General features: G+C 36.9%; 1 protein-coding gene across 1 annotated transcript in view; it reads left to right on the top strand.

Moving 5' to 3' along the window:
* Positions 1–11,565, top strand: part of LOC134795331 (opsin-3) — a 51,613-nt gene extending 40,048 nt beyond the window's left edge. Inside the window, exons 6-8 of the mRNA XM_063767152.1 lie at positions 9,767–9,960; positions 10,435–10,536; positions 11,366–11,565. Of these exons, the coding sequence (XP_063623222.1) occupies positions 9,767–9,960; positions 10,435–10,536; positions 11,366–11,480 (411 nt within the window). The 3' untranslated portion in view covers positions 11,481–11,565. The remainder of the gene's footprint in view (positions 1–9,766; positions 9,961–10,434; positions 10,537–11,365) is intronic.
* The last annotated feature ends 666 nt before the right edge of the window (positions 11,566–12,231 follow it).

The raw sequence follows: 12,231 nt of genomic DNA, 5'->3' as shown, positions 1-12,231 counted from the left end.
TCGATTTCTCGGCTCCTAATTTTTAAAATAATCAATAAATCTAAAAAAACGTCAAATGTAGGGGCATAGCTATGGTTAATATACATCAAATTATGTACTAATCCATAATGTTAATAAACAGAGAGGAAAATGGAGACTAAGTTTGTACGGAGAAGCGGCTGTCCCCATTCCTCTTAAGACAGGAGATAGGTATTATAATAAGTAGGTATGGATTTGAAATGTATCTAGATCTCTTTGAGTTGGGGTTTCGCAGCGAAATTAATTTATTGAGATCAAAGCGGATTGAGTCTTATTCTGCTGATTTAACTTGAAGGTGGAGATTATAGACGGGACTTCGACTTTTTTGACCTAAATAAATATTAATTAATGTTATATACAGGTTACGTTTATATATATGTTTTTGATAACAAACATAAATACATATTTAAAAATGAAATAAGCGTCTGCCTGCACCTTCATCTTCGTGGATTAATGTGATTAATAAAAACTACCCTATGACTTTTCCCGCGCCTCAAATAGTCTCTATGCCAAATTTCTTCTAAATCGGTTAAAATGTGAAGAGGCATCACGCATACAGACATACAGCTTGTCAGACAGATAGACAGACAGACAAACAGAATTACTTTCCCATTTATAATATCATTAGCGATTTTTATGATGTTCAGCCTAAGCAAAATTACTAAAGATCCATTCGTCTGAATCAATTTAATGATTAAAAGTTATTTATTTGCTAGATATTGTTTCTAGTTCACCTAATATTTTATATGGATACCTACCTATCGACAAGTCGATGATTTATATCTTGTTACCTTGGCATCTTTCGATTTAGATGCCTATTTACCTAAACTAAACGTCTCTGACTAAATATACTAAATTACTAAATAGGTACCGTAAAATGGGGTGAGAAGGGACAAAACTGACATTCAAACCTCGATAACATTAAATTTTTACATTTTATGCAAACTTAATTTTATTAATAAATGTCCCGGCCGTTTGTATTTTAGTTTTTTTATGATTTTAGGTAGTTCCATTTCATAACTTTAACGATAAACACAAAATCCCTCCTCACCCCGTAGTCCCTCGTAGTTGGGGTGAGATGGGATTTCATACAAAAGGTGATTTTGAAACGTTGTTGAATCAATTTGTTTTATAATGAATATTACTATAGCTCCATTTGTAATAGGAATACATTATTTAGGTAGCAGTAGCCTTTAAAAACCATCTCACTCCCTGTCATTCCTTCTCTCCCCTTTCATAATCCGACTCTCCTCACAATCCCTACTCATCCCATTTTACGGTACCTACGACTATTATAATAACGTTTTCGACGTACTAAAGCATGACTCACTCTAGAACGGTCCGGGTCTTAATTAGGTACAATACTTAATTGTCTATGACGGGTGATCACCCACCCGCAGACGACTGATCAGTCGTGGTGCTTTTTCTATAGAAAACAAGGATTCGTACACCTCGGCCCGGACCCGGACCGTTATAGGCTTATCGCGTGATTCGTTGCATCTGTTCGGTATTAAAACCTTATTTGATTTAGTTTTATTGATTTTCTACATTTAAACAATGACATATAAAAATAAGATGACTTTTCGATTTAGATTTGTACCAAAAACACGTATTTTATATAAATAAAGAACCAGTGCGAAATATGTGTTTAATTCAACATACATAATACATAATCCACTTCATTTTTGGTCCTACTTGAGCCAACAGTGCATAAATAAGAATATTTCGTGCCGAAATACGTAACAACAGTTACACACATAATGACGGACACGGAAGAATATAAAACGTTAAAAAGTACAAGAAGTATAATAAAAGGTAAGGTGACCAGAATCGTTAACTACGTTACTGGATTGAATTCATCCGACAAAGATAGTTTGAACATAGATGAGATAAAGTTGCGATGTGCCGACTTATCTACACAAATGGAGAAATTCGATCAAGTTCAACAGGCAATTGAGCTCTTAGAACAAGACGAGAAGAAAGCCGACGACGAACGATCGATCATGGAGTCCAGATATTACCAAACTAGAGCGCTCATTAACAAACTGTTGGAGAAAAAAGAAGAGGACATCAAAGCAAAAAGTCAACCGGTGTACAAACTCCCAAAATTAGAGCTTCCGACATACAGCGGTGACATACGCGAGTGGCCTGCGTTTAAAAACCTGTTCCAGTGTGCCATGGACGGAGGAAACGTGCCGGAGCTGCAACGCATGCAGTATCTGAAGAGCTGCTTGAAGGGCGAAGCTGCGGGTTTGATTAACTCTCTTCTGATTCTCGACGGAAATTTCGGTAAAGCTATGAGTATACTAGAAAACAGGTATGAAAACCAAACTATTATTGTAAACTTTCACTTAAAGAGCTTTATGAGTTTTCCTATACTTAACAGATCTAACATAAAAGAGTTCTTAAATGTATTACAACAAAGTCTAGATTCTCTAAGTGCTTTAAACCTGCCAGTGCAACAATGGGATGTACTTTTAGTTTATATAATTACTCAGAAATTAGACAATTCTCTGAGGGCGGCATGGGAGTTGACAAGGAAAGAGACTTCAATTCCTACAATAAAGGAGCTTTTAGATTTCCTTAAGCTGCGTGCAACAGCATTCGAGCTTATGAATGACAATAAATCTGACAAGTTTCCTCAATCCAAATCAACCCCCAAGCTCGTACACGTCTCTACATCTGATGACTGTAATGAAATATGTACTCTTTGTCAAGGGCAACATAATATAGCCAAATGTGTACAATTTTTGGAAATGCCAGTTGACAAACGTATACACTACATAAAATCCAAGTTTTTGTGCTACAATTGCTTACAGCCTTACACTGCCAAACATAAATGCTCCAAAAAGTCGTGCTCTACATGCCACGGTAAGCATCATAGTTTGATTCACCTAGCTAACCCTCCCCCTAAACGTGCGAACATTGCTATCGCTACAGAATCTACAGCTCAACAGCAGCAACAGTCAGCTACGACTTCAATGCAACAGCATTCCCTGCAACAGCAGACTCAGCAACAGTTGTCACAGCAACAGCTGTCACAGCAACTACTGCCACAGCAACAGCTACCACAGCAACAGCTGACACACAATACACATACATTAACGAAACCGACAACTGTCAATGACGTTACACATACACAATGTCAAAAAAATATAGTGACGCCTACTGCAATGCATGTGGTAAACACTAATAAACAGATTCTTTTGTCTACAGCGATAATAAATATACAAGATGAGACAGGATCATGGCATCCTGCGCGTGCCATGTTGGACAATGGAAGCGAAATCCATATGGTTGCTCACAGGCTTCTCAAGAGGATGAACAGTAAGCTATATCACGATAGCCACCATATATACGGCGTTGGCGTGACAGGTAAGCAAACGCAATTATGTATGAAAGCGAACATAGCCTCTAGACATTCTGACTTTACAACGAGTCTTGAATTTATTGTCATGGATAAAATAACCCTTCCTCTACCTCATGTACACATAAACACAAGTACATGGAACATTCCTGCAAAAATTAACAAATTGCTTGCAGACCCTACATTTTACGAACCTGACGAGATAGACCTTCTTATAGGAGCTGAATATTTCTATTCGTTGTTGCTAAACAATAAGATTAGCCTTGGACATAACAAACCTTTACTGATCGAAACGGTTTTTGGTTGGGTCGTTGGAGGTCCTCTCAAAGAATGCATATCGGGCACACATAAGACACATAGCGCTCATATTGCTTTACACATTGTTGACTCTCCTACGACTGATGATTTATTAGTTAGGTTTTGGCAGCAGGAAGAGGTAAGTCCTAAGGTCGTGTTTACACCTGAGCAAAAATATTGCGAACAGTTATTTCTTGACACAACAGTGCAAGCTGAGACTGGACATTTCGTAGTCGAAATGCCTATACAAAACGAAAAGGTTCAAGATTTAGGTAATTCGTTTCAAAAAGCCTATCGATGTTTATTAAGTCTTGAGTCTAAGTTTCAAAAAGACCCCACGCTCTACACATTATACAAGGCGTTCATTTATGAATACATTGAGCTAGGTCATGCTGAGTATATTGATGACTTTCAACACACACAAGTGCCACAGTGCTTTTTGCCACATTTAGGTATTTTAAGGCCAGAAAGTCGATCTACAAAATTAAGGACGGTTTTCAATGCGAGTAGCAAGACGTCGTCGGGATTGTCTCTCAATGACATAATGTTAGACGGACCGAACATATACAATGACGTACTTGACATAATACTCAGATTTCGAATGTACAAATATGCGTTCACTTGCGACATAGTCAAGATGTTTAGGACTATTTTGGTCAAAGAAGAGCAAAGGCCGCTACAAAGAATATTATGGCGAGATTCGAAGTCCGAGCCTTTAAAATGCATTCAGTTAAAAACTGTAACATACGGTACAAAATGCGCGCCTTATCTAGCATGCCGGACTCTGCGCATGTTAGCTGGACAACATAAAGAAGAATATCCAGAAGCCGCTGACATTATCGAGTCTGAATGTTACATGGACGACTTCCTATCTGGAGCAGACACTCTTGACCAGGCGCAACAAGTTTGTAGTCAACTCATAGAAGTTTTACAAAAGGGAAACTTCGTTCTTCATAAATGGACTACGAATGAGCCTCAACTACTTACAAATGCTGTATCTACAAATGATGACACAGTATATGATTTTACCCCTAGCGCAGCTGTCAAGACGTTGGGAGTGAAGTGGTTACCACAAAGCGACGCGCTTACTACAGCTATTCCAGAGCTACAACAGTTCGAGCTTACTAAACGCAATATACTGTCTGCAATAGCAAAAATATATGATCCTATTGGCATACTAGCGCCAACGGTCATTATAGCCAAGATCCTCATGCAAGACATTTGGAAAGCCAAGATTGATTGGGACATGGTCATTCCAGAAGATCTACAAAGAACTTGGCTAGAGTTTCAAGCTAATCTGCCCGAGCTCAAAAACATTAATGTCCCTAGATACTATTTCTCTGATATACCAACGTGGATAACCTTGATAGGGTTCAGTGATGCTTCTGCGAAAGCCTTCGGTGCTGTTGTTTATTTCAGAGCTACATATCCTAACAAAGAACCCACCTGCAGTCTTGTTATGGCGAAGACAAGAGTCAGTCCAATTCGTGTTCAATCATTGCCAAGACTTGAACTATCTGGATGCTTATTGTTAGCACACCTAGTTGACAAGCTGAGAAGAGCATTCAAAGACAAATTTAAAATACATGACATTGTATTATTCACAGATTCACAGATTGTATTACACTGGATTAAGTCGCCATACAAAAAACTACACACATTTGTGTCTCATAGACTAATGGAGATTATAGAATTGACTAAGTCTGAAATGTGGAATTACGTCAATACCAAAGAGAACGCTGCTGATTTACTCACACGAGGAGTTTACCCACAGAACTTACAGAGCAACTCACTCTGGTGGAACGGTCCAGATTGGCTGCTTCGAGATCCTAGTACATGGCCAATGACATCATCACCTGTGATTACTGACGATGAGCACAAGATTGAAGTGATCGAGCCACGCACCGCTCATACTGTGTGTACTCAACAAAATATACAGGATGATTTCTATACATACTTTCAGAAACATTCTAACTTTAACAAACTGACTAGAGTATTAGCTTACATGTTTAGGTTTATAAATAACTTACGTAATTTGACTAAAGTTGTGTCTTTTCTCACAACACAGGAACTGAAAAGTGCACACAACTTCATAATTCAAACGATTCAGCGCGTACATTTCTCTAAGGAGTACCAAGAGTTACACACATTGAAATCACATATTATACAGTCCACAAATAACATAAACTCGAATAGTACTACTAGTGAGAATAAACACACTGACGTTCGTAGCTTACACACTTACAAGTCAAGCCCTCTACGTAAGCTCAACCCTTTTCTTGATGACGATAATATTATTCGTACGGGTGGTCGTATTCAAAATTCTAACATACCTTACAGTCAAGCACACCCGATAGTGTTACCAGGTAAAGAACACGTGACAACTCTGTTAATAGAACAGTTTCACCTTCGTTTGTTGCACATAGGCATACAAGGCACGCTTTTCGGACTAAGGTTAAAATATTGGCCAATTAACGGTCGTATGGAAGTCAGAAAAGTCATACATAGATGCGTTCGCTGTGTCAGATACAATGCTGAAGCCTGTGAGCAGCAGATGGCTAGCTTACCCGCTCCAAGAGTCACTTTAACACGAGCTTTCTTACATGTTGGTGTTGATTTTAGCGGAGCAGTATATATTCGAAATTCTATGGTTCGAAATTGTAAGTACACTAAAGGATATATATGCTTGTTTATATGTCTGTCAACTAAGGCAATACACCTAGAGCTAGTTACAGAATTGTCTTCACAAGCCTTTATTTGCGCCTTGAAACGATTTATTAGTCGCAGAGGTTACTGTACACATTTGTACTCGGATAATGCTACAAATTTTAAAGGAGCAAATAACGAGCTTCATGAATTGTATCAGTTATTTAAAAATGATACTTCATATAGTCAAGTAATAGACTATTGTAATGTCAGTTGCATAGAGTGGAAATTCACAATTCCTCTTGCCAGCCACATGGGTGGAATTTACGAGGCTGGAATTAAGTCTGTTAAAAGTTTATTGAAAAGATATTTAGGTAATGTCAGATTGACTTATGAATTTTTTTACACGGTTCTTGTTCAGATTGAGGGTATTCTGAATTCAAGGCCTTTATGCTCAGTTTTTGACATTCCTGATAACGACAATATTGTTTGCCTAACACCGGCTCATTTTTTAATTGGATCTCCAATTTCAGATATTCCTGAGCCTAGTATTGTTCATAAAGCGGAAAATAGATTAAATATGTATCAAAAAATTACTCAAATAAAACAAAAGTTTTGGGTACAGTTTTATAATAATTATTTGAGTGAGCTGCAACCAAGAAGCAAGTGGCTGCAGAGAAGGACCAATTTAGATATTGGACAAATTGTTTTGTTAAAAGATGAAGCTACTCCACCTGCTTGTTGGCCGCTGGGTAAAATAATATCTATTAATAAAAATACATCGGACAATTTAGTACGGTCTGTCCAAGTCAGAACCCAGAAAGGTGTTTTCATTAGGCCAATAAACAAAATTATTTTGTTACCTATTAATTAGCTAGAATAGCTAGTATAATTTAAGTTAATTTTCTGTTAAAAGGGCCGAGAATGTTCGGTATTAAAACCTTATTTGATTTAGTTTTATTGATTTTCTACATTTAAACAATGACATATAAAAATAAGATGACTTTTCGATTTAGATTTGTACCAAAAACACGTATTTTATATAAATAAAGAACCAGTGCGAAATATGTGTTTAATTCAACATACATAATACATAATCCACTTCAGCATCCTTAATGCAAAAGTTAAATATTCAAAATGCATCAATAACGCACTCGATAATTTAAACTTCATCAGTACCAGTTATCACCAGCACGCGTTGCCCTTTCCAATATCTGTCAAGTTTTACTCTTCGTAGGTCTTTACTCTGAAGACAGACTTTACTGCAGTTATAACAAAGTTTAAATAGAAGAAACATATGTTAACAATTATGGCTACTTATAAAATTAAAGTGCTAAAACTAAACCTGACTTTAAAAAAACCTAACACCTACCTTTCATACCTATGCAAGGTGCCCATCATATCGCAGGCAGCATTCCCGCGCTGTATCGCGTAGTCTTTGCGCGCTGGCTTCCTATTACCTCCCTTACAGCTTGGCAAAAAAGAGTAGAAATTAAAAAGTGACAACACTGTAGTGTTGTCCCTTTCAAACCATTTATAAATTAAGTTAATGTAATATTAACTTTGAGTTTAGTCTAGTAGATTCAGCAATTATTGTTAAAACATTCAAGTCACTCAATTTAAAGAAAACTTATGGGGAACATCCGTTAGAGTCATTAGTCATGTCTTAGACGTAATAGCGCCTTACTTAGCCGTAATTTATAATATTTCAATTTCACAAGGCGTCTCTCCAGATCTTATGAAATATAGCAAAGTTACCTCTTTTTAAATCGGATGATTTGAGTGATATGGCTAATTTCCGTCCAATATCAATACTTCCTGTACTAAGTAAAGTTTTTGAAAAGTTAATGTTAAATGATCTACTGGGTCACTTCAACAGACATACTTTACTTACTTATAACAATCAATTTGGTTTCACAAAGGGCCGTTCCACGACCGATGCTGCTTCGGTACTTATTAAACATATTTATGATATTTGGGAAAATTCTTGTGATGCAATTGGCATATTTTGTGATCTTTCTAAAGCATTTGATTGTGTGGATCATGGAACGCTCATTTTGAAATTAGAACACTATGGTCTGTCAGTAAATACCCGAAACTTTATGTCTTCTTACCTTAGCAACAGAACACAAACAGTTGTTGTAAACAAAACCCGGTCTAGCGGTACTGTAGTCCAATTAGGAGTGCCACAAGGTTCTATTTTGGATCCATTCCTGTTTTTGGTTTATATAAATGATTTGCCATGTGTAGTAGAAAATCTTTGTGAAATTGTTCTTTTTGCTGATGACACATCATTACTTTTTAAGGTTGATCGGAAATCTACCGATTACAGTGTAATTAACAGCACACTCGTTAATGTACTTAACTGGTTTACTATGAACAATTTGCTTCTTAATGCTAAGAAAACTAAATGCATTAGATTTTCTTTGCCGAATGTTAAACCAGTCGATACTAAGATACTTTTGAATAATGAATGCTTAGAGACGGTAGATAAAGCACTGTTTCTTGGTTTAACATTGGACAAAAATCTACAATGGAGTCCTCATATAAGAACACTAGCAAACAAATTAAGTTCGGCCGCTTACGCTGTGAGGAGAATTAGACAATTGACTAATGTTGAAACAGCTCGCCTTGTTTATTATAGTTATTTTCATAGTGTAATGTCATATGGTATTCTGGTCATTCGTTGGGCAATGCATTCATTTTTATAACAAGTTACCTGAGGATGCTTTAAGATTACCCTTTCCAGCTCTTAAGAATTACTTAAAAAAGTCATTGATGTTGAAGGCTTATTACAGAGTCGAGGACTACTTGACAGACAAACATGCATGGTCCAAACCAGAAACTGTAATAACGACAAGTAGCAATTAAAAGCATTGTATTATGTGTAGAGTTAAAGGTGACTCAGCTCAGGTAAGAAAGCACATCAAATTGTATGAAAGCATCTCATAACAATCAGTCAGATTCATATAATATGTATTCTCATTTCTTTTATTGGTTTTATTTTCTTTTCCTTTTGTAAGAATTTGATATGTTTTCTGAAAGAGCTACGTATTTGTATAAAGTTATGTACTCACTGAGTATAATTGCATGAATTGTATAGTAATTTAAATTGTATTTTTCTTAATTACTCGTAATGCATGTTAATTATAAGATGTAATAATGTTTTGAAAAGATGTGTCCCGCCGAGTTTGTTGCCGGTCCCATATTGGGATACCCTCCTCCAATTGAGGGGGGATTTAAATCTTCTCGGGGCAGAGGTGTACGGTTGGAGCCGGTAAAGGTTTATTTGACGTTCATAAGCGCATTGTAATATGCCTACTTGAATAAACTATTTTTTTAATCTTTTTTTTTATCTTTTTTATCTTATATAAGAAAACGGGCTGCAACTTGCCTACTTATTTGCAACGTTTGTAAACTTAAACGTTATTCTTCCAGGTACGCCGCCACGAGCGTATGCTCCAAGACCAAGCCAAGAAGATGAACGTGAAGTCGCTGGCGGCGAACAAGGAGGACGCCGGCAAGAGCGTCGAAATCCGCATCGCTAAAGTGGCCTTTACTATTTTCTTCCTATTCGTCTGCGCGTGGACGCCGTACGCGTTCGTTGCGATGACTGGAGCATTTGGAGACAGGCAATTTTTTCTTTTTTTTTATGATTTAGGGGGCAAACGAGCAGAGAATCGCCTGATGATTTTGTTTTGTGTAAATAAATTATTTAAAAAATGGTAAGCGATTACCGTCGGCCATAGACACCCGCAACATCAGAGGAGTTGTAAGTGCGTTGCCGCCCTTTAAGATGGGAGTACGCTCTTTTCGTGAAGGTTTGAAGGTCGTACCGGTCCGGAAATACCGCAGGCAACAGTTCATTCCAGCAGGTAGGTATAGGTAGGTAGGTGGGTGTATTGTATGAAATAAATTGTAAGAAATGCCTACAGAAGAAATCATCATTAAACCCGAAAAGCAATCAATTCAGAAGCTGCCTATTTGACGTGCCGTCGCGGATAAAGTTGGTTGTTTAGTAATATACCTATCTCATTTGCGAAACCAATAAAAAAAACTATAACACCTAATAGGTACCTAAATAACCTAATTCTTTTTTTTTACAGGAGTATACTGACGCCAGTGGCGACGATGATCCCGGCGGTCTGCGCTAAAGTGGTGTCCTGTATAGACCCATGGGTGTACGCCATCAACCACCCCAGATACAGGTTAGTCATAACTTGTAAGGTAATTTATTGGCCAGATTTAAAGTAAGGCCAACAAACGAGATAAGCAATATATTACATATAAACAACCTAACTTGAGTAACGATTAATGATGTAAGTGCGTTCTAACATTCATGGCTGTTAGGTATTACACGCAACACATGGTTCATGCCTGGAACTGAGTTTTTTTTTCATATGCCATAAATTGTATGTGTACATGTTGATGTTAGGTAATACAGTAAGAATCAATACAATTTTACCCAGTGGGTGTAGCTACATATTTACTTACATACCTACTTATTAACTAACCGTTTATATTATAATATTCACTTAAGCTACGGGCATAACTCAATGACAATTTTTTTAAGTGCTGTCACAAATTTGAAGTCATTACGTGACTTAATTTCTACGGGCAACGTATTAAACACTTTAACAGCAACATAGATAGTGCTACGCTGGTAGATTGCTGTCGCAGCAACAGGATGTCGTGAGCAAACATTGTGTTTAGTCTGTCGCTATTAAAGTTATTTTTTGCAGGAATTTGATTGCAGGAAACACAGTTGATTACATTAACTTAATATTTTCTTCAAATAAAAATGTTTGTTTACATTCTTCATCTCGTCACTTTGATTTACTTTAAAAGCAGTTATATCTATAGGTACTATTAGGAGTTTTAGAACAAATTAAATTATTTTCAGAAAATATTTCGCGATAGCAGAGGACGCTGGTTCGATTCCAGACTGGGGCACGTACTGGAGGCCTTGGTCACTTTTTCTTAGTATATGACATTTATTTCAGTTATATCTATATAAATTGTGGTGGTGTTTTCCAGGGCCGAGCTGGAGAAGCGGCTGCCATGGCTGGGCGTGCGCGAGCAGGACCCCGACGCGGTGTCCACCACAACCAGCGTCAACACGGCCACCACGGGACCCCAGGTTGAGGCCTAAACACTTGAACATCCTGCCCTGTCTGACGTAATCTGTACAAATCTCATGACAAGCAAGGCAACCGTTGACACAGATTTTTATATTTATGTCCCAAATTAAGCCAATGTTCATTATGGTCACTGTTCATAGCTGCTGTGTCAAAGCTATTTCAAGTTTCAAGCTATGATTGTGCAGACGGCACATTAAGTGTGAAGTCCCCCCTAAGATTTGCAGGACTTCTTTAATTAAACCGCCATACAGTTAACTTATATTATTGTTTTATAATTTTAAGTACCTACTTATTTACGTACTTTTAAGTAGGTACTTATCTGACATAAATAGGTACCTAAATTAGGTTATCGATTATTATTAACAATATTCCGACAAAGTAACTATAAGTGTGTCTTATACTCTTAGTTACCTCCTACTCAATTCTAATTACTCAATTCAAGGTTTTGCCTGTCACAGTCAAGTTTAACAAATATAGGTAGGTAGTTAAACATAAATTCCAAATGTAACAATACAATGCATTAATAAATGAATAAATCAAACATCAAGATTAAAAACGTATTCAGGTCAAAAATATTTCATCATATAGATTTTAAAAAGTTTTTTCGGAGCAGAATATTATCGTTCGTCCCTCGGGACTCTCAATAATGGAAGGCTTAACGAATTTATATTTCACATTTAATGGATTGCTGTTTGTTATCAAAGAAATTCATTTACTTGAAAAACTTTTAATAATTAGAGAAAAGCATTAATTTTGATGATT

The sequence above is a fragment of the Cydia splendana genome, chromosome 12 (assembly GCF_910591565.1).
Source record: "Cydia splendana chromosome 12, ilCydSple1.2, whole genome shotgun sequence".
Taxonomy (NCBI): Eukaryota; Metazoa; Arthropoda; class Insecta; order Lepidoptera; family Tortricidae; genus Cydia; species Cydia splendana.
Note: the sequence above shows the minus strand (reverse complement) of the source record. Positions and strands in the feature narration are given on the sequence as shown.